Raw genomic sequence first — 20182 nt, 5'->3', positions numbered from 1 at the left:
CTTTCTGCTGCTAGCCTCTGCCCAGCCAGAGTAGGAGAGAAAGAAGAGCTGCAGATTTGCCATTCAGCAGATTCATCCCATTGCCTTCTGCTGACCTGTGATTGCTCAGCAGCAGATTCAGCACATGGGAGTGTTAAAGTATTTGTCAGTAATGGCTTTTGCCAACAGAGTTAGAGTTAACCGCCAAGTGATAATTTGCCTGTAGGTATTTTGTCAGCTTCCAGCAATAACAGGGGGAAACAAAAGCCTGAAGCAGAAAAGGTCTCTGCTCCAGCAGGAGTAGGTGGTCTGGGAGTAGGCTAAGAGATCTGCATTCACACAGATCCAGTGGCTCCTGCATCCCTGACCCGGAGGGCTGCAATTCTAGCTCACAGATTGGAAAAACGGCCAGAGGAGTCAGGAGGGAGTACCAGGAGCCCTACACCCTGCTCTGCATTGTCAGAGGTGAATTTCATCTTTCTAAGTGCTCTGGACTCCACTTGAGTTCAGTCTGAATGTATTTCACATCAGGGATTGGGGCGGGGGGGGCAAAGGCAGACTTCCTGCCTGCCCTGACTCAGCACTGCACCCTGGAAGCGGCCAGCAGGTCCAGCTCCTAGGCAGAGGCGCAGCTCTGCGAGCTGCTCTTGCCCGCAGGCACTGCCTCCGCAGCTCCCATTGGACGCAGTTCCTGGCCAATGGGAGTGCGGAGCCAATGCTCGGGGCAGGGGCAGTGCGCAGAGTCCCATGGCCCCCCTGCCTAGGAGCCGGACCTGCGGTCTGCTTCCGCGCCGCAGCGCGGTACCAGGACAGATAGGAACTAGCCTGCCTTAGCTCCGCAGCACCGCTGACCGGATTTTTAATGGCCCGGTTGGCAATGCTGACCAGAGCCCCCAGGGTCCCTTTTTGACTGGATGTTCCAGTCCAAACCGGACACCTGGTCACCCTATTGAAGGACACCAGGAAAACAGGGAAAGTGGGGAGTTAGATTGGAAGTAACACAGCCATGTGGACAGAGCAATGCACAGGGTTTAATAAAGTTCCACTTGTTCAACTTAACCTGCATTCAGCTTCACACTTTGCTAATGAAACACTGACCAGTTAACATTAAATGATTCATTTGTCCACTTGTCTAAATTGCTGGCTGAATTTTTCAAGCGGAATGCAGCAATTAATTCACCTGCACTAGCTACCCTCAGCTCAGCAGAGACAGGAGTAGTCACCTCAAAATGTGAACACTGATTTTGGCTACTCTGCAAGGCTAAAATAGGACTGTACTCTAATCTCCTACATAGTTTATCTGGCAGAGCATAGTCACAGTCACACATACAAGGCCCTTCATTTTCTGTTTAATATTTCTCAGAAATGTATTGGTGTTTATTATGAAAAATTTTAAGTGGGTGAAAATCGGCACAAAATATTAACTTCTGGGTAAATATTGGGGTTAATATTGGAGGATCGGAGGAGAGAGAGAAAAAGCAACAGAAAAAAGTAAGAGTATTGAAAGTAAAAGCAGTTTAATGCCATGGTTTACTTCATGAATTGTATATTAACAGTACAAATACATACGTGTGTGTGTATATCTTCTACTACATTAACTTATTTGACAACCTCATATTTACACTTGGACTAAAGTATGAACATAAACATTTCTGCCTAATGTAATGCACTGAATTTTCTTAATATAATCAGTATTTTCATGTACTTGAGTATTCCAAAATTCAGGTGAAAATAGTAACAAAACAGGATTTTTTTTTTTGGTAGAAATCACTAAAAACTGAAAAGGAAGGGCCTTGCACACATAATAGTGCAATTTTTCCAACTGAGTCTCATTTCTTTTATCTTCTCCAACTCTAAAATATTCCTGTGAAAGCTTAACTGTTTATATAAGCTATATTTATACATCTTCTGGCAAAATCCTTAGGGCTTTATTGTGACTGGTCTTTGAACAGATGCGTGGTGGGGGAGAAGGGTACATAAATTCTTCTTATGCTTTCTGTATTTTATTTCCTTTCAGAACATACCAAATTAATACAAAGCAAAAGATGAATGGTAGCTAACCCAATTGGTTCTGAGACACTGATAGGACACGTACCTTTTCTCCTTTAAGGCCATCCTCTCCCTTCAACCCTGGCAATCCCTGAAGACCTCTTTCACCCTAAAAAGACATTTTTATTCAATATTTTCTTTCCATTAAAATATAATTCCTATAAATGATGGATATTTAGAAAACCAAAAAGTGCCCATAGGAAAGTTGCTATAGTCTATTTGTAAGGAAGCTAAAGTGTGCAAAGTTCTCACCTGATTTTTCCCAGGTATCTGTGACTGATTAATATATTAGCAGACCTTTTGTAAGACAGTAGAGGATTACCTGAACTCTTGGAATAGCTCTCTATTTGTTCTGCATTTCCTCAATGTGATAATAGTAGGCAGATTCCAGGCTGACATTTTGTCTTCACCTGACCCAAATTATTAATTTCCAAAATGTACATTGGAAGGTCACCAGTTTCAATTTCACACCAAGGTAATGGGCAGTAGCGAAGAGGACAGTCAGATATTTTCCTGCGGAAATACTTACATAATATACTGCTGTAAGCTGCTAATCGAGGTGCCACACATCATGCAGCATGCCTCAACATGAGGTGCTGACTCCACTCATCTCCTACTGGAATCATTAGAGCCCCATCCTGCAAGATGCTGAGCACCCTCAATTCCCATTGAGTTCAATGGGGTGCTAGGCGTCTCACAGAAATTATCTTGCAATATTAGGCCTCAAGTTTCCTTTTAACCCTCAGGGTTCTAATAAATCTCAACTCCCAAACCCCAAATAACCCGCTTATCCCATGGTGTATTTCCCCCCAATACAATAGCATATGCTGTGTTCTATATAAGGCTTGAGCCTTTGCTCATTGAAGTCTATAACAAAGTTCCCATTGATTTTAAGTGGTGCAGGATAAGGCTATCAAGGGCAATGAATTAGCCAGCTAACTTAAGATTCTGGAACGAAATCCAGAGGAAAATGAAGCTCAGATTTATGTTCATTTGTGAACTTTTTCTCCAAGGAAATATGGACAATGGTGTGTTTTAATCGTATCCACTGTCAGAATCTAACCATGATAGCACTGCACTAACTGTAAAGATCCATGAACTAGATGCAGTAAGACTCAAATGTTCATTTTTTTTCTTTGGTGGTTAATATTGATTTCTCTGCTGATTAATTGGTTATGGCAAAATGCTTTTTACGCATTAAGGCCCCAACCCTGCTAACACTTGCACATGTGCTTTCCTGCACTACTGAAATGAATGTACTATTTGCAATGGGATTGCTCACAGTAGCATAGTTGAGCGTGTGTGAAAGTATTAGCAGGATAGGGGCCTAATTGCACACAGACAAGATGGTTTCCGAACATAAGTAAAGCTGCAACAAGATTGCTAAGGGAGGAAATATGATTCTTTATACCACAGAGAATTGTAAAAGAAAAAGATATCCAAACATGCAGAGGTTAATTTAAAGTGTTGCTCCCGCAGAAATAAAATTCCAAATTACTTTATATAATTGAAGCATTTTCCACAGAACATTTTGTCATGGCTTTTGTTTAAAAAAATGTGTTCTGCTTAAAATTAAAATGCAAAGAGCAAGAAAGAATAGTGCAAAGCTAAAAAGGTCAGCTTCTTTGGCTGGTACAGCTTTTCTAATGATAAATAATTTCTCCTAAATATGAATTGACCTTGTGCAATAATAACTAGATTTCTTTGAGCGTGGAGTATGAACAGAGATTTGCAGCTAGATGAAGCATTTGTTTGCCTGTTGGGCTGAATAATTAACCCCCTCACCACTGGATTATTTGTATTGACTATTATAAAAATGTGACCCTGACCTGAGGAGTGTATACAGAGGGCACTAACAGACAAAGTTTTTAGCATTTGTGTAGGAGATTTCTGGAAGGGGAAAGGGGTGCATGAGGTAGATGATATCCCCACCCAGATGCTTCCTTGTGAGCAGAGCCGGCTTTAGGAAGTGCGGGGCCCGATTCGAACAGTTTTGACGGGGCCCCGGCAGGGATGACTGAAAAAAAAAAAAAAAAACACGTAAAAAAACATGTGGGGCTTGTTCTCACCGGGCGGCACTCGTAGTCTTCGGCGGTTTGTCCTTCACTCGCTCCGGGTCTTTGGTGGCACTGAAGGACCTGCTGCCGAAGTGCTGCTGAAGACCCAGAGCGAGTGAAGGACCCACCGCTGAAGTGCCGCCGAAGACCCAGAGCGCTGCCGGGTGAGTAAAAATTAAAAAGGAGCCTCTAGCCAGGGAAGGGATTCTCGGCCACTTGCCCCCACCCCGGCGGCCCTGCCACTGGGCGCGGGGCCCTCTTAGGCGCGGGGCCCGATTCGGGGGAATTGGCCTAAAGCCGGCCCTGCTTGTGAGAGGGAGGGAGGACGGAAAATATAGCAACAGGGTGGGGAGTGGGAAAATGGAAATCACCAAAATAGGTAGTGTAGCTGGAAGATGTGTCACACTAGAGCATTGCAGAGGGCACATGGGTCATAGCAGCTGAGAAGAGAGTGGGGGGACACTTGACTCTGGGAGAGTGGACGGAATGAGGCAGCTAGAAGAGAAGCCAGAGACCTGGGAGCATGGAGGAAGGTTGACAGAATGACACAGGTGAGAAGCCATTGGGGAACACCTGAGCATGGAAGAAGACACACCAAACAACGGCGGATGAAAAATGCACTGGGACAATGTAATGTGGAAGTGGGTTGGGTGGGTTTCAGGAGCTGGGAGGCAGGTTTGAGTCAGGGGAGGGAGGAACAATAGGGCAATTGAGGAGATGAGAAATGGGCCAAGGAGAAGTGGTGATCAGGGGAGGTGGTAGCTGTGGGCAGGATGGAGCCAGGGAGTGAGGTAGGTGGTGTGGGTCAGTTAATGTGATAGAATTGAGGACACAGAGGAATGGGGGTGGGGAAGGCAGATGGGAGCTGTGGAAGAAGGATTGTACCAGCTGAGGTTAGGAGTAGAAGATGGGGAATCATCTGGGAATTGGGTGAGTGCTGTAGTTTAGGGTGTGTAATCACATGTTGTTCTCACCTTGCTCTTAACACAGTACATACACTGAAAAGGGTCCAAGTATATCCTCTTCTTGGGGTTTCCTTTATACTAACTTAAATAGATCAAACAAAACTTCCTGCCAGAACTTGGCTTCTCAAAGGGCTGGTCTGTGCAGGGCTCCCCTCAGCTTCCTTCTAGTTCCCTCTCCCTTGAGAGAGCTCTTGCATAAACCTGGGTTGGAGCACGAAGTGCCCACCTCGTCTGGCATCCAGCGTGAATCAGCAAGTGAGCCCTTCATCATTAGCTACACAAGATCTTATAGGCCGACGCCCTATTAAGGCCTAGAAGAAAGGGACTGGAGGGAGAAGCAGCTGGGAAACTGAAGGCTGCAATGCATCCCTTTGTTTACATAATGGTTACAAACACAGCTTGACAGCCGTAAGTCATGGTGAAGGAGTTAGTTCAAGCTATTTGCCAACCTTAAACAGTATTCACAAAACAGAAGAAAGACTCCAGGACTTCTGAAATCAATCCATGTGAAACAGACCTGTGATCAGTCAAGGATGGTCATCTTGGGGTCCCAAATGCTTGTGATGCACCTTTGAAACATTACAGTCTTCTTGCTTTTCATTATAACATAGTGCAGCAGTTCAGATACCAAACTGCATATTGAGAACAGGGTTGCAAAACAGCATTTTTGTATTGCTTAAGCTCAAACTTAGCTGAGTGTCAGTCTGGCAAAGACATGCTAGGTTTCTTTCTCTTCAACGAACTAAAATATGCATGAAAAAGGTACTTACTGGCAATCCATCTTTACCAGGAATGCCCTAAAAGAAAACACCCATTTTAGAAAGGTACATAGAACATGTATAAAGTAGAAGAAGAGGGATAAAAACAAGTAACTGCATCTTAATGGCCAGCATTTCATGCTGTGACAAAATATCAAAACAGAATTGGGATCTGTATTGTGTTACCAGGTACACTGTTTTGTATACGTATTTAATTGGGGGCATGTATTTGTGATCAAGGAGAGAGTGAAGTATAAAACACTCTGTTTATCCATAAGCTGCAGCTTACAGGGGATACATAAACCATGCTTCTTGGGAGCTACACAACCTGTCCATCCAACATTTCTCAAAATGCAAGTGCCATCCTTGAGGAGCTTGGCTGACACCTCAGCAGTTGTGTTTTACACCCTTTGGTCCGGAATCGCCATGGCCAGGCACCTTGTAGAACCACTGACATGTGCAGAAGACTGCTATTTTGATGTGGTATGATTAAACACCCACTTTGACTACACAGGGTGCATGGCAGTAGAGAATCAGCCTTTCACCTGTGTGTGATAAATGAATATTGGTCTCTCTAGATGATGTGTGTGGCTTCAATAGAGATGTAGTACTCACAGGTTCACCATCTCGCCCAGGTTTTCCTAGAGGCCCAGGGGGTCCTTGAATCCCTGTCTGCATTTCTTCTAGTTCCGACTGTCCTGGTGGTCCTCGCGGCCCTTGCTCTCCCTTTTCACCTCTCTCACCTTTTTGACCCTAATAATGTATAATATACAATAATAGGTTTTTATTATTTTCTTTTTATTATTTTAACATATATTGCCATCATACCTACAGGCCTCAAACCAGTTTAGCACAATGGGGCCCCAGGCACTGTACCAACATATATTACAACCAACTCAGGGTATTAAACCTCGTTCTGACTGATATAGATGAATTGATCATTCAACTAAAATGGAATGATTGCCTGGGTACGTCCTGATGGGATGATTGCCTTGGGTCATGACCTAATTTCACCAGTTATGTGCAGACAGAATATAGTCCCCAACCAGCAACATATACATTTGGTGCTTTGAAAAAGCCAACTTCCCACACAAAACTGAGTGGGAGGAAAATTTAAACATAAAAATGTTAATAATGGGCAGCTATTTAAGAATGCTCTGTTAGCCACCCCAAAAAAATCCAACACCCTTGCTTCACCACACACACAGTTCAGCGATCATGAAATAAGGCTTCTTTGATAAAAAAAAAAAATCAACCTGGTAAGTGAAGTGAAAGCAGCCATTACCACATATACGGAAAAAATTAGGAAGCTGATAGCAAAGAGTACAAACCAGCAGTTAGTAAATAAAGACAACTGATAAGGGAGGCTAAAGGCATCAATGACCAGCAGGGTAAAGGACAATATCAAAAGAACATCCCAAGAGGTGGGTCTAGCTTCTATTTTTTAAGAAAGTCATAGCCATGCTCTATCTCCCTCTTAAAAGTGGAAGACGAGTTTTAATTTGTCCTCCCCAAAACTGGGAGGATGACATGTACCAAAACAAAACAAAAAAGGCAGAATTCAGTTCCCTAGCTGGGGTTTTCTAGCCTGCAATCTTCCAAGGTTTTAGCCCCACCATCCAGAAGCAGGAAGCCAATACCTTTCAATATTTGAATTGCCCCCTTCTACGGACAGGAGAATTATTATCTGGCCCCTCTCTGGTCCTGATTGGCTCTAGACTCTGCTTTCTTTAGAGGCCAGGTGAGACTTAAACCAGGACAATTAGTCCCTGTCTTTCTGGCTAATTGGTGGTTAAGGCAATCCAACTGATTACCAGGTGTCAGGAATCTTTGATGCCCTTTTGATTCCCAAAAGAGAGCCAGAATGGAATTCAAACAAACAAAAACAAACACACAAACCAAATGCTGCAGCTCACACAGAAAAATAAAATGCCCTCCACAAGACAAGATGATCTTTCATATTCCATTTATATCACCTTCACTCCCCTAATCACACCACATACAAAACAATGAGTTTTATAGAATATAGAATCCTCTCCTAAAGTATCTACCCCACAAAGCACCAGAACACCCTCTCACAGACAATAAAAACTAGTTCTTTACACACATCAGGAACAAACTAAATGCTACCAGTGGTATTGGTCCAAAACTAGATAAATGGTAAAACTGTCAATCGTGCAATAGAAAAGGCAGAAGTATTCAATAATTATTTTTGTTCTGTATTTGGAAAGAAGCAGGATAATGTAAGCATATCTTTCTGTTCTGTCAGCAACTAGGGAGTATGTTAAACAATATCTAGTTAAGCTTTTTAAAATCTATAAGACCAGATAACTTGTGTCAAAGAGTATTAAAAGAATTGGCCAAGGAACTCTCTGACCCATTAGTATTGATTTTTAATAGATCTTGGAAGACTAGAGATGTATCACAGGACTAGAAAAGAGCTAATGCCATGCCAATATTGAAAAGGGTAAATGGGAAGACTCAGGAAATTACAGACAGGTTAGCCTGACATCAGTCCTGGACAAAATCATGGAAAGGCTGATATGGGATATAATCAGTAAAGGGTTAAAAGATGGTAGTATAATTAATGCCAGTCAATATGATTTTATGGAAAATAAATCCTCTTGGGCAAACTTTACTTTGTTTTTGAATGAGATTACAAATTTTGTTGGTAAATGTAAGTGAATTGACATAAGATTCTTAGATTTCTGTAAGGCTTTTGACTTAGTGCCACATGACATTCTGATAAAAAAAAGTTAATGCTACATAAACGGGGGGAGGGATAGCTCAGTGGTTTGAGCATTGGCCTGCTAAACCCAGGGTTGTGAATTTAATCCGTGAGGGGGCCACTTAGGGACCTGGGGCAAAATCAGTACTTGGTTCTGCTAGTGAAGGCAGGGGGCTAGACTTGATGACCTTTCAAGGTCCTATCTAGGAGATAGGATATCTCCATTAATTTTTTTTTTTTATAAAACCCAATGTTTTATAAAAGCGGCGAACAGCAGAGGCTAACAGAGGGAGTTTGCCTGGGAGTTTGCTTGGGGAGAGCTCATTGAGGCTTTCATCTACAGGTTTCTCTGAGTAGTTCCTGCAACAGTTGAGGAAGCTCTTAAGAGGACGGTGATATGGAAGATGAGCGATCAGCTGTTGTAACCTGCACAGGTTGTGCCATGTTTGTCTTTCTTCCACAGGACAGAAGCGACTTTGTCTGTACAAAGTGTAAGCTGGTCTCCATTTGGAAGAGAAGGTTCGAGGGCTGGAGAAACGAGTATCGACTCTGCGTTGCATAAGGGAAAATGAAGATTTCCTGGACAGATGTCAGGAGATGCTTGTACGGCCACAATGCTCTGAAGATTCAGAGCAGGCGCAGCAGGGACAGAAGGATTGTGAAGAGGTTTGGCAGCATGTGACCTTCAGAAGGAGAAAGAGAAGCATCCATGCACCAATGGAGATACAGGTGAGCAATCGTTTCCATGTTCTGTCTACAGGTACTAATGCGGAGAGTAGATTAGATGACCCATCTGAGGGAAGGGAGCAGAAGGAGACTCTACCGATTGGAAGGCAAAAGATGCCCTGTCCTAGGGATGGGGGTTCCACGACCACCACTCCCAAGAGGAAGAGGAGGGTGGTGGTGGTCGGGGACTCCCTCCTCAGAGGGACTGAGTCATTTATCTGCCGCCCCGACCGGGAAAACCAAGAGGTCTGCTGCTTGCCAGGAGCTAGGATACACAATGTGACGGAGAGACTGCCGAGACTCATCAAGCCCTCGGATCGCTACCCCTTCCTGCTTCTCCATGTGGGCACCAATGATACTGCCAAGAATGACCTTGAGCGGATCACTGCAGACTACGTGGCTCTGGGAAGAAGGATAAAGGAGTTTGAGGCGCAAGTGGTGTTCTCGTCCATCCTCCTGTGCAAGAAAAAGGCCTGGGTAGAGACCGTCGAATCGTTGAAGTCAATGAATGGCTACGCAGGTGGTGTCGGAGAGAAGGCTTTGGATTCTTCGACCATGGGATGGTGTTCCAAGAAGGAGGAGTGCTAGGCAGAGACAGGCTCCACCTAACGAAGAGAGGGAAGAGCATCTTCGCCAGCAGGCTGGCTAACCTAGTGAGGAGGGCTTTAAACTAGGTTCACCGGGGGAAGGAGACCAAAGCCCTGAGGTAAGTGGGGAAATGGGATCCTCGGAGGAAGCACAAGCAGGAGAGCGCAAGAGGGGAGGACTCCTGTCTCATGCTGAGAAAGAGGGACGATCAATGAGTTATCTTAAGTGCCTATACACAAATGCAAGAAGCCTGGGAAACAAGCAGGGAGAACTGGAAATCCTGGCACAGTCAGGGAACTATGATGCGATTGGAATAACAGAGACTTGGTGGGATAACTCACATGACTGGAGTACTGTCATGGATGGATATAAACTGTTCAGGAAGGACAGGCAGGGCAGAAAAGGTGGGGGAGTTGCGTTGTATGTAAGAGAGGAGTATGACTGCTCAGAGCTCCAGTATGAAACTGCAGAAAAACCTGAGAGTCTCTGGATAAAGTTGAGAAGTGGGAGCAATAAGGGTGATGTCGTGGTTGGAGTCTGCTATAGACCACCAGACCAGGGGGATGAGGTGGATGAGGCTTTCTTCTGGCAACTAGCAGAAGTTGCTAGATCGCAGGCCCTGGTTCTCATGGGAGACTTTAATCACCCTGATATCTGCTGGGAGAGCAATACAGCGGTGCACAGACAATCCAGGAAGTTTTTGGAAAGTGTAGGGGACAATTTCCTGGTGCAAGTGCTGGAGGAACCAACTAGGGGCAGAGCTTTTCTTGACCTGCTGCTCACAAACAGGGAAGAATTAGTAGGGGAAGCAAAAGTGGATGGGAACCTGGGAGGCAGTGACCATGAGATGGTCAAGTTCAGGATCCTGACACAAGGAAGAAAGGAAAGCAGCAGAATACGGACCCTGGACTTCAGAAAAGCAGACTTTGACTCCCTCAGGGAACAGATGGGCAGGATCCCCTGGGAGAATAACATGAAGGGCAAAGGGGTCCAGGAGAGCTGGCTGTATTTTAAAGAATCTTTATTGCAGTTGCAGGAACAAACCATCCCGATGTGTAGAAAGAATAGTAAATACGGCAGGCAACCAGCTTGGCTAAACAGTGAAATCCTTGCTGATCTTAAATGCAAAAAAGAAGCTTACAAGAAGTGGAAGATTGGACAGATGACCAGGGAGGAGTATAAAAATATTGCTCAGGCGTGCAGGAGTGAAATCAGGAAGGCCAAATCACACTTGGAGTTGCAGCTAGCAAGAGATGTTAAGAGTAAGAAGAAGGGTTTCTTCAGGTATGTTAGCACCAAGAAGAAAGTCAAGGAACGTGTGGGGCCCCTTACTAAATGAGGGAGGCAACCTAGTGACCGAGGATGTGGAAAAAGCTAATGTACTCAATGCTTTTTTTGCCTCTGTCTTCACAAACAAGGTCAGCTCCCAGACTGCTGCACTGGGCAGCACAATATGGGGAGAAGATGACCAGCCCTCAGTGGAGAAAGAAGTGGTTCGGGACTATTTAGAAAAACGACGTGCACAAGTCCATGGGGCTGGATGCGCTGCATCCGAGGGTGCTAAAGGAGTTGGCGGATGAGATTGCAGAGCCATTAGCCATTATTTTTGAAAACTCATGGCGATCGGGGGAGGTCCCGGATGACTGGAAAAAGGCTAATGTAGTGCCCATCTTTAAAAAAGGGAAGAAGGAGGATCCGGGGAACTACAGGCCAGTCAGCCTCACCTCAGTCCCTGGAAAAATCATGGAGCAGGTCCTCAAGGAATCATTTATGAAACACTTAGAGGAGAGGAAAGTGATCAGGAACAGTCAGCATGGATTCACCAAGGGGAAGTCATGCCTGACTAACCTAATTGCCTTCTATGAGGAGATAACTGGCTCTGTGGATGAGGGGAAAGCAGTGGATGTGTTATTCCTTGACTTTAGCAAAGCTTTTGATACGGTCTCCCACAGTATTCTTGCCGCCAAGTTAAAGACGTATGGGCTGGATGAATGGACTATAAGGTGGATAGATCGTCGGGCTCAACGGGTAGTGATCAATGGCTCCATGTTTAGTTGGCAGCTAGTTTCAAGCGGAGTGCCCCAAGGGTCAGTCCTGGGGCCGGTTTTGTTTAATATCTTTATTAATGATCTGAAGGATGGTGTGGACTGCACTCTCAGCAAGTTTGCAGATGACACTAAACTAGGAGGCGTGGTAGATACACTAGAGGGTAGGGATCGGATACAGAGGGACCTAGACAAATTAGAGGATTGGGCCAAAAAAAACCTGATGAGGTTCAACAAGGACAAATGTAGAGTCCTGCACTTAGGACGGAAGAATCCCATGCACTGCTACAGACTAGGGACCGAATGGCTAGGTAGCAGTTCTGCAGAAAAGGACCTAGGGGTCACAGTGGACGAGAAGCTGTATATGAGTCAACAGTGTTCTCTTGTTGCCAAGAAGGCTAACGGCATTTTGGGCTGTATAAGTAGGGGCATTGCCAGCAGATCGAGGAACGTGATCGCTCCCTTTTATTCGACATTGGTGAGGCCTCATCTGGAATACTGTGTCCAGTTTTGGGCCCCACACTACAAGAAGGATGTGGAAAAATTGGAAAGAGTCCAGCGGAGGGCAACAAAAATGATTAGGGGTCTGGAGCACATGACTTATGAGGAGAGGCTGAGGGAACTGGGATTGTTTAGTCTCCAGAAGAGAAGAATGAGGGGGGATTTGATAGCAGCCTTCAACTACCTGAAGGGGGGGTTCCAAAGAGGATGGAGCTCGGCTGTTCTCATTGGTGGCAGATGACAGAACAAGGAGTAATGGTCTCAAGTTGCAGTGGGGGAGGTCCAGGTTGGATATTAGGAAACACTATTTCACTAGGAGGGTGGTGAAGCACTGGAATGCGTTACCTAGGGAGGTGGTGGAGTCTCCTTCTTTGGAGGTTTTTAAGGCCCGGCTTGACAAAGCCCTGGCTGGGATGGTTTAGTTGGGAATTGGTCCTGCTTTGAGCAGGGGGTTGGACTAGATGACCTCGTGAGGTCCCTTCCAACCCTGATATTCTATGATTCTATGATTCTAATGTAGCCCACATTAAATCAATTAAAAACTGGTTAACTGATAGACTGCAAAAATAATTGTAAATATGGAATTGCCATCCAAGGAAAGCCCTTCTAGTTGGATCCTGCAGGGATCTGTTCTCAGCCCAGTGCTGTTCAATATCTTTCTCAATGCTCTAGAAGAAAATATAATCTCATTACTAGTAAAATTTGCAGATAACACAAAAATTGGTGGAGTGGTAAATAACGGTGGAGACAGATCAGTTAGATAGGCTGACCCGGATGGCTTGTTGGAACATCATGTGTTCTAAAACAGCCAAATTAAAGGTTATACATCTAGGAACTAAAAATGTAAGTCAGTTTTATAAAATGAGGGACTGTGTCCTGAAAAGGACTTAGGCAGGGATGTACATAAAAGATGAACATGAGCTTCCAGTGTGATGGTGTAGCTAAAAGGGTGAACACAATCCTCAGATCTATAAGCAAGGGAATATCAATTAGAAGTAGGGAGATGGTATTACCTCTGAATGCAGCATTAGTGAGACCATTACTGGAATCCTGGGTCCAGTTCTGGTGTTCACACATAAAAAAGGATGTTTAAAAATGGGAAAGAGCAAACAAAGGTTACAAGAATTACCTGCAGTCTGGAAAAGAAGCATTACAGGGAGAGACTTAAGAAGCTTCATCACATTTTTTCAAATCAAGAAAGGATATAGTTTTTAAAAGATATACTACACATTATGGACTTGCTGCAGAGATTATGGGGAGTGACTAGTGGTATGCAAGAGGTCAGACACAATTATCCCTTCTGGCCCTAAAGTCTATGAATTACAAGTTGTACATACTGTTCAAGTCATAGGAAGTGAACGTTTTAGAGGAATTATATTTGTAAGTTCTGAAATAAATTCTAAACCTTATGCAAATCCATGTACCTAACTTGCATGGCCTATCATAAAGCTACTCTTTCACCATTCATTATAATCTGTCGCACGTAAAAGCATAAAAGCCAATGGTTAAGGCTACGGAGTAGCAGCCGTGTTAGTCTGTATCCGCAAAAAGAACAGGAGTACTTGTGGCACCTTAGAGACTAACAAATGTATTTGAGCATAAGCTTTCGTGGGCTACATCTCACTTCTTCGGATGCATAGAATGGAACATATATTGAGGAGATATATATACACACATACATAAAGCATGAAAAGGTGGGAGTTGTCTTACCAACTCTGAGAAGTGAGCAGCGAAAAGGTTAGTCTGACAACTCCCACCTTTTCATGCTCTCTGTATGTGTATATATATCTCCTCAATATATGTTCCATTCTATGCATCCGACGAAGTGGGCTGTAGCCCACGAAAGCTTATGCTCAAATACATTTGTTAGTCTCTAAGGTGCCACAAGTACTCCTGTTCCTTTTAATGGTTAAGGCTATGTTTATGTCACGGAGGTCATGGAAGTCATGGAATCCCTGACTTCCAGAAACCTCCCTGACATTCTCTGCTTCAGACCCAGGGACAGCAGGACTCTGGAGCTGGCAGCCTGCGGGGTCCTGGCAGGGTTCCAGTGACAGGCAACAGCCTCGCACAGGGGAGGGGGAACGCCTTGGGCGAGCGGCTGGGGGTGTCACAGAGAGGTCACGGCATTGGAGAAACTTTGTTTATTGCCTGAGACCTGTCTATGAGTTTTACTAAAAATAACCATGATAAAATCTTAGCCTTAGCAATGGTACATGTCCAATTGAAACACACAATATCAAGTAACTTCAAAATTAAACTTCCACTCTGCATGTTTTGCTGGCAGCTGAGATCAGCATTGATGTACTGCAATTTCAAACCATGACAGAACAAAGTAAGAATGAAGCAGAGAACTTAAAGTTGGAGATACAAAGGTAAGTTCAAGGAAAGGATCAATATTAATCTAGTGGGTAAAGGTCTGGTGATTAATAAAGCTACTAATGATATATGAATATTTGGCAGTATGTCGAAGAGGAGGACTTGCAGGTATCCAGCTATACATGTCAACTAGAGGATGAAATATCCTTCTGATTCATGACATTTTAGGCTAAGAGCTCCCAATTTGATTTCCAGCTTTCCATGATATTTGGAGCAACATAATTGCATACAAATCAAGCAGGCACAAGGCCTTGTGTGAGCACTGGGTGTAATATGTTCATTCCTCCCCACCATGTGGGACCAACCCATTAGCCAAAATGGTCAGGGATGCAACCCCATGCTCTGGGAGTCCCTAGCCTCTGATTGCCGGAAGCTGAGAGTGGATGACAGGGGATGGGCCTCAATAATTGCACTGTTCTGTTCATTCTGTCTGAAGTACTTGGCATTGGCCACTGTTGGAAGACAGGATACTGGGCTAGTTGGACCACTGGTCTGGTGGCTTTTCTTATGTTCTAACACTGTGCTTTTTTATCAAAGTACCCAGGGCCATACCCAGCTACCACTACTCAGCAAAACTCCCAATGACGTCTGGGTAAAGACTGTAGGATCAGCCTCTCAAATTTTGAGTATGAAGTTGGTGTGGACATAAATTTGTGTCTAAGGGAATTCTGTGCTTTAACTAGCTAGCACAATTCAGATATACTGTGGGTATCTGCTAAGTGAACTGGGCCTATTTTGTTTCAAAACCACCAAAAATGAAAACAAATTCACAGAATTTTTGCAAGAGTACTCTGCGAACAATCAAACTGGCTTTCAAATCTGTTCAAGTGCTTTTGCCTCCTCTCTTGAAAATGTAATCTATTTCAAGAGGTTTTGTTTTAACTACTGAGGGAGGGCGGTATTGTTGATTCAGTTCTAGAGACGAGCCACAGATACAAATTTCAGAACGAACTGCTCCAAAATTCAAGGAGTTTGGGTTCAACTGCTCTAGCCAGCTGATAAAGAAGGAGCCCTGGTGTATGTTGTGTAGCATACCAAACAGATTTAAAGTTACATAACATGCACCAGGGGCTTTACTTTAAGAATAAAGTAGCCCCCTAGTCTGCAAGACTGTCTCTACAAGTTAGTTCAAGATGGCTATTATAAAATGAACAACAGACTCCAGGCTCTCACTTTGAGGATTTATAGGGGTTCTTTTCCTTCTTCATTGCTTCTTTAAATAAAGTAAAAGTAGTCCACATCAAAAGTACATGTTTGCTCTGTCTATGGCTGAGTCTGGAAAGTTTGGATCTAGATTTGAACTGCCCAACAGTCCAAGTGGGTTTGGATACAATGTTGCCAGGAGATGCCATACCTGCTTAAGTATACAAATAACTGATCACCATAAACATTAGTAAGCTGGAAAGGATAAAGGTGCTAATTCAGGAAAGCATTTAATGATACGCATAAGTGCTTTCCTGAATCAGAACCACAATGAGGAGCTACATAGTAAGCTACCTATACTAACCTTTTCTCTGCTCACTCCTTGCAAAACAATAGCACCAGAACCAGCTTCTGGTTTTAGTATTTCCTGGGCTACCGTAGTGGCATCACTTTCATGTTGATCATTTCCTGCACTGGTTGAACCTAAATAAAATAAAATAGAGAAAACACACTAGAAGACATTTATCAGGGAAGAGAGCAAACATATAGTAAGGCAAAAGAGAAAATAATTGGTATTTGGCAAAAATACACAAACAGAAGATGAAAGTGGGAAAGAAGGGAAGCCCCCAAAACTCAAGGCAAAAATAAAATCTTTCTGTAATAGAGAAGGATGGAGTTAAATAAAAACACAGTTATTTTAAAAACTTTGAAAGATAGTTAGGGGGATTTAAAAAAAAAAGTACAAAAAGAGAGAAGATAGGTACAAAAGAGGGGATGTACTGTAGGAATGGGTGAGATAAGGAGAATGCATTGATTGTCTTCTTGCTTCAACCTTTTGCCTTCCCACTGCCTAACTTTCAACTGTGCAGATTTAAAAATGAGGGATGTACCCTGCAAGGTTTGTTTCAGGAGCCATTGACTTAAGTGTAATCCTCTGTCTAAGGGTATGTCTACACTACGAAATTAGGTCGAATTTATAGAAGCCGGTTTTATAGAAATCGGTTGTATACAGCCGATTGTGTGTCCCCCCCACATAAAATGCTCTAAGTGCATGAAGTCGGTGGACCGCGTCCACAGTACTGAGGCTAGCGTCGACTTCCGGAGCGTTGCACTATGGGTAGCTATCCCACAGTTCCCGCAGTCTCCGCTGCCCATTGGAATTCTGGGTTGAGATCCCAATGCCTGAATGATGCAAAACAGTGTCGCGGGGGGTTCTGGGTACATGTCGTCAGGCACCTCCCCCTCCGTCAAAGCAACGGCAGACAATCGATTCGCGCCTTTTTACCTCGGTTACCTGTGCAGACAACATACCACGCCAAGCATGGAGCCCGCTCAGCTCACCGTCACCATATGTCCTCTAGGTGCTGGCAGACGTGGTACTGCATTGCTACACAGTAGCAGCTAGTTGCCTTTTGGCAGTAGACGGTACAGTATGACTGGTAGCCTTCATCGGCTATCTGGGTGCTGGCAGACGTGGGGCTGGCAGACGTGGGGCTGCATTGCACACAGCAGCAGCCCCTTGCCTTTTGGTAGAAGATGGTATATTACAACTGGTATCTGTTGTCATCGTACTGCAGTGGCTGTCAATCATGGGCACCTGGGCAGTCTCGACGATGATGGCTATCAGTCGTAGTATGCTATTTTCTGCCAAGCGCCCAGTATTTTCTGCCAACCACCCAGAAGATGCCGAGGGCTATCAGTCATGCTGCACCATCGTCTGCCAGCTTAAGATGTAAAAAATAGATTTGTTCTGTATTCATTTGCTTCCCCCTCCCTCTGTGAAATCAACGGCCTGCTAAACCCAGGGTTTTGAGTTCAATCTTTGGGGGGGCCATTCTGTGTGACAGTTGTTTGTGTTTCTCCCTGATGCACAGCCAACTTTGTTGATTTTAATTCCCTGTACCTGTACGCCATGTTGTCAGTCGCCCCTCCCTCCCTCTCTCCCTCCGTCCGTCAGATACTAGTTTCGCGCCTTTTTTCAGACCAGATGCCATAGCACTGGGATCATGGAGCCCGCTCAGATCACTGCGGCAATTATGAGCACCATGAACACCACGCACATTGTCCTGGAGTATATGCAGAGCCAGGACATGCCAAAGCAAAACCAGGACCAGCCGAGGAGGAGATTGCAGCGCGGCGACGAGAGTGATGAGGAAATTGATATGGACATAGACCTCTCACAGAGTACAGGCCCCAGCAATGTACAAATCATGGTGTTACTGGGACAGGTTCATGCCGTGGAACGCCGATTCTGGGCCCGGGAAACAAGCACAGACTGGTGGGACCGCATCGTGTGGGACGATTCCCAGTGGCTGCGAAACTTTCGCATGCTTAAGGGCACTTTCATGGAACTTTGTGACTTGCTTTCCCCTGCCCTGAAGCGCCAGAATACCAGGATGAGAGCAGCCCTCTAAGTTGAGAAGTGAGTGGCGATAGCCCTGTGGAAGCTTGCAATGCCAGACAGCTACCGGTCAGTCGGGAATCAATTTGGAGTGGGCAAATCTACTGTGGGGGCTGCTGTGATCCAAGTTGCCAGGGCAATGAAAGACCTGCTGATATCAAGGGTAGTGACTCTGGGAAACGTGCAGGCCATAGTGGATGGCTTTGCTGCAATGGGATTCCCAAACTGTGGTGGGGCAATAGACGGAACCCATATCCCTATCTTGGCACCGGAGCACCAAGCCACCGAGTACATAAACCGCAAGGGGTACTTTTCAATGCTGCTGCAAGCCCTGGTGGATCACAAGGGACGTTTCACCAACATCAACGTGAGATGGCCGGGAAAGGTACATGATGCTCGCGTTTTCAGGCACTCTGGTCTGTTTTGAAAGCTGGAGGAAGGGACTTTCTTCCCGGACCAGAAAATAACCATTGGGGATGTTGAAATGCCTATAGTTATCCTTGAGGACCCAGCCTACCCCTTAATGCCATGGCTCATGAAACCATACACAGGCAGCCTGGACAGTAGTCAGGACCTGTTCAACTACAGGCTGAGCAAGTGCCGAATGGTGGTGGAATGTGCATTTGGACCTTTAAAAGCATGCTGGCGCAGCTTACTGACTCGCTTATACCTCAGCGAAAAGAATATCCCCATTGTTACTGCTGCTTGCTGTGCACTCCACAATATCTGTGAGAGTAAGGGGGAGACATTTATGGCAGGGTGGTAGGTTGAGGCACATCGCCTGGCCGCGCTGATTATGCGCAGCCAGACACCAGGGCGGTTAGAAGAGCACAGCAGGGCGTGGTGCGCATCAGAGAAGCTTTGAAAACAAGTTTTGTGACTGGCCAGGCTATGGTGTGAAACTTCTGTTTGTTTCTCCTTGATGAACCCTCCGCCCCCCCCCCACACCCGGTTCACTCTACTTCCCTGTAAACCAACCACCCCACCCTCCCCTCCCCCTTTGAGTACCGCTTGCAGAGGCAATAAAGTCATTGTTACTTCACATTCGTGCATTCTTTATTAATTCATCACACAACAAGGGGGATAATTGCCAAGGTAGCCCGGGATGGGTGGGGGAGGAGGGAAGGAAAAGGACACACTGCAGTTTAAAACTTTAACTCTTATTGAAGGCCAGCCTTCTGAGGGGGGGTTGACATTACCATATCCGAGGTTGAAGCCAAACTCAAACAGCTTAACGGGGCTAAATCGGGCGGACCGGATGATCTTCATCCGAGAATATTAAAGGAACTGGCGCGAGAAATTGCAAGCCCGTTAGCGATCATTTTTAATGAATCTGTAAACTCAGGGGTGGTACCGTTTGACTGGAGAATAGCTAATGTGGTTCCTATTTTCAAGAAGGGGAAAAAAAGTGACCCTGGTAACTACAGGCCTGTTAGTTTAACATCTGTAATATGCAAGGTCTTGGAAAAAATTTTGAAGGAGAAAGTAGTTAAGGACCTTGAGGACAATGCCAATTGGGACAAATTACAACACGGTTTTACGAAAGGTAGATCGTGCCAAACCAATCTGATCTCCTTCTTTGAGGAGGTAACAGATTATTTAGATAAAGGAAATGCGGTGGATCTAATATACCTCGATTTCAGTAAAGCGTTTGATACGATACCGCATGAGGAATTATTGGTTAAACTGGAAAAGATGGGGATCGATATGAAAATCCAGAGATAGATAAAGAACTGGTTAAAGGGGAGACTGCAGCGGGTCGTACTGAAAGGTGAACTGTCAGGTTGGAGGGAGGTTACCAGTGGAGTTCCTCAAGGTTCGGTTTTGGGTCCGATTTTATTTAATCTATTCATTACTGACCTC

At 44.8% G+C, this 20182-nt stretch overlaps 1 protein-coding gene across 2 annotated transcripts in view; it reads right to left on the bottom strand.

Annotated features, from left to right (window-relative positions):
• Nucleotides 1-20182, bottom strand: part of COL15A1 (collagen type XV alpha 1 chain) — a gene marked incomplete in the record, with an annotated part of 278369 nt that overhangs the window by 129612 nt on the left and 128575 nt on the right. For both annotated transcript variants that reach the window (XM_034761429.1, XM_034761430.1), the window contains 4 exon segments: nt 2075-2137; nt 5821-5847; nt 6424-6561; nt 16283-16401. In XM_034761429.1, coding sequence (XP_034617320.1) covers nt 2075-2137; nt 5821-5847; nt 6424-6561; nt 16283-16401 — 347 coding nt within the window.

This window comes from Trachemys scripta, chromosome 2 (assembly GCF_013100865.1).
Source record: "Trachemys scripta elegans isolate TJP31775 chromosome 2, CAS_Tse_1.0, whole genome shotgun sequence".
NCBI lineage: Eukaryota > Metazoa > Chordata > Testudines > Emydidae > Trachemys > Trachemys scripta.
This window is presented reverse-complemented; position numbering and strand designations above follow the sequence as displayed.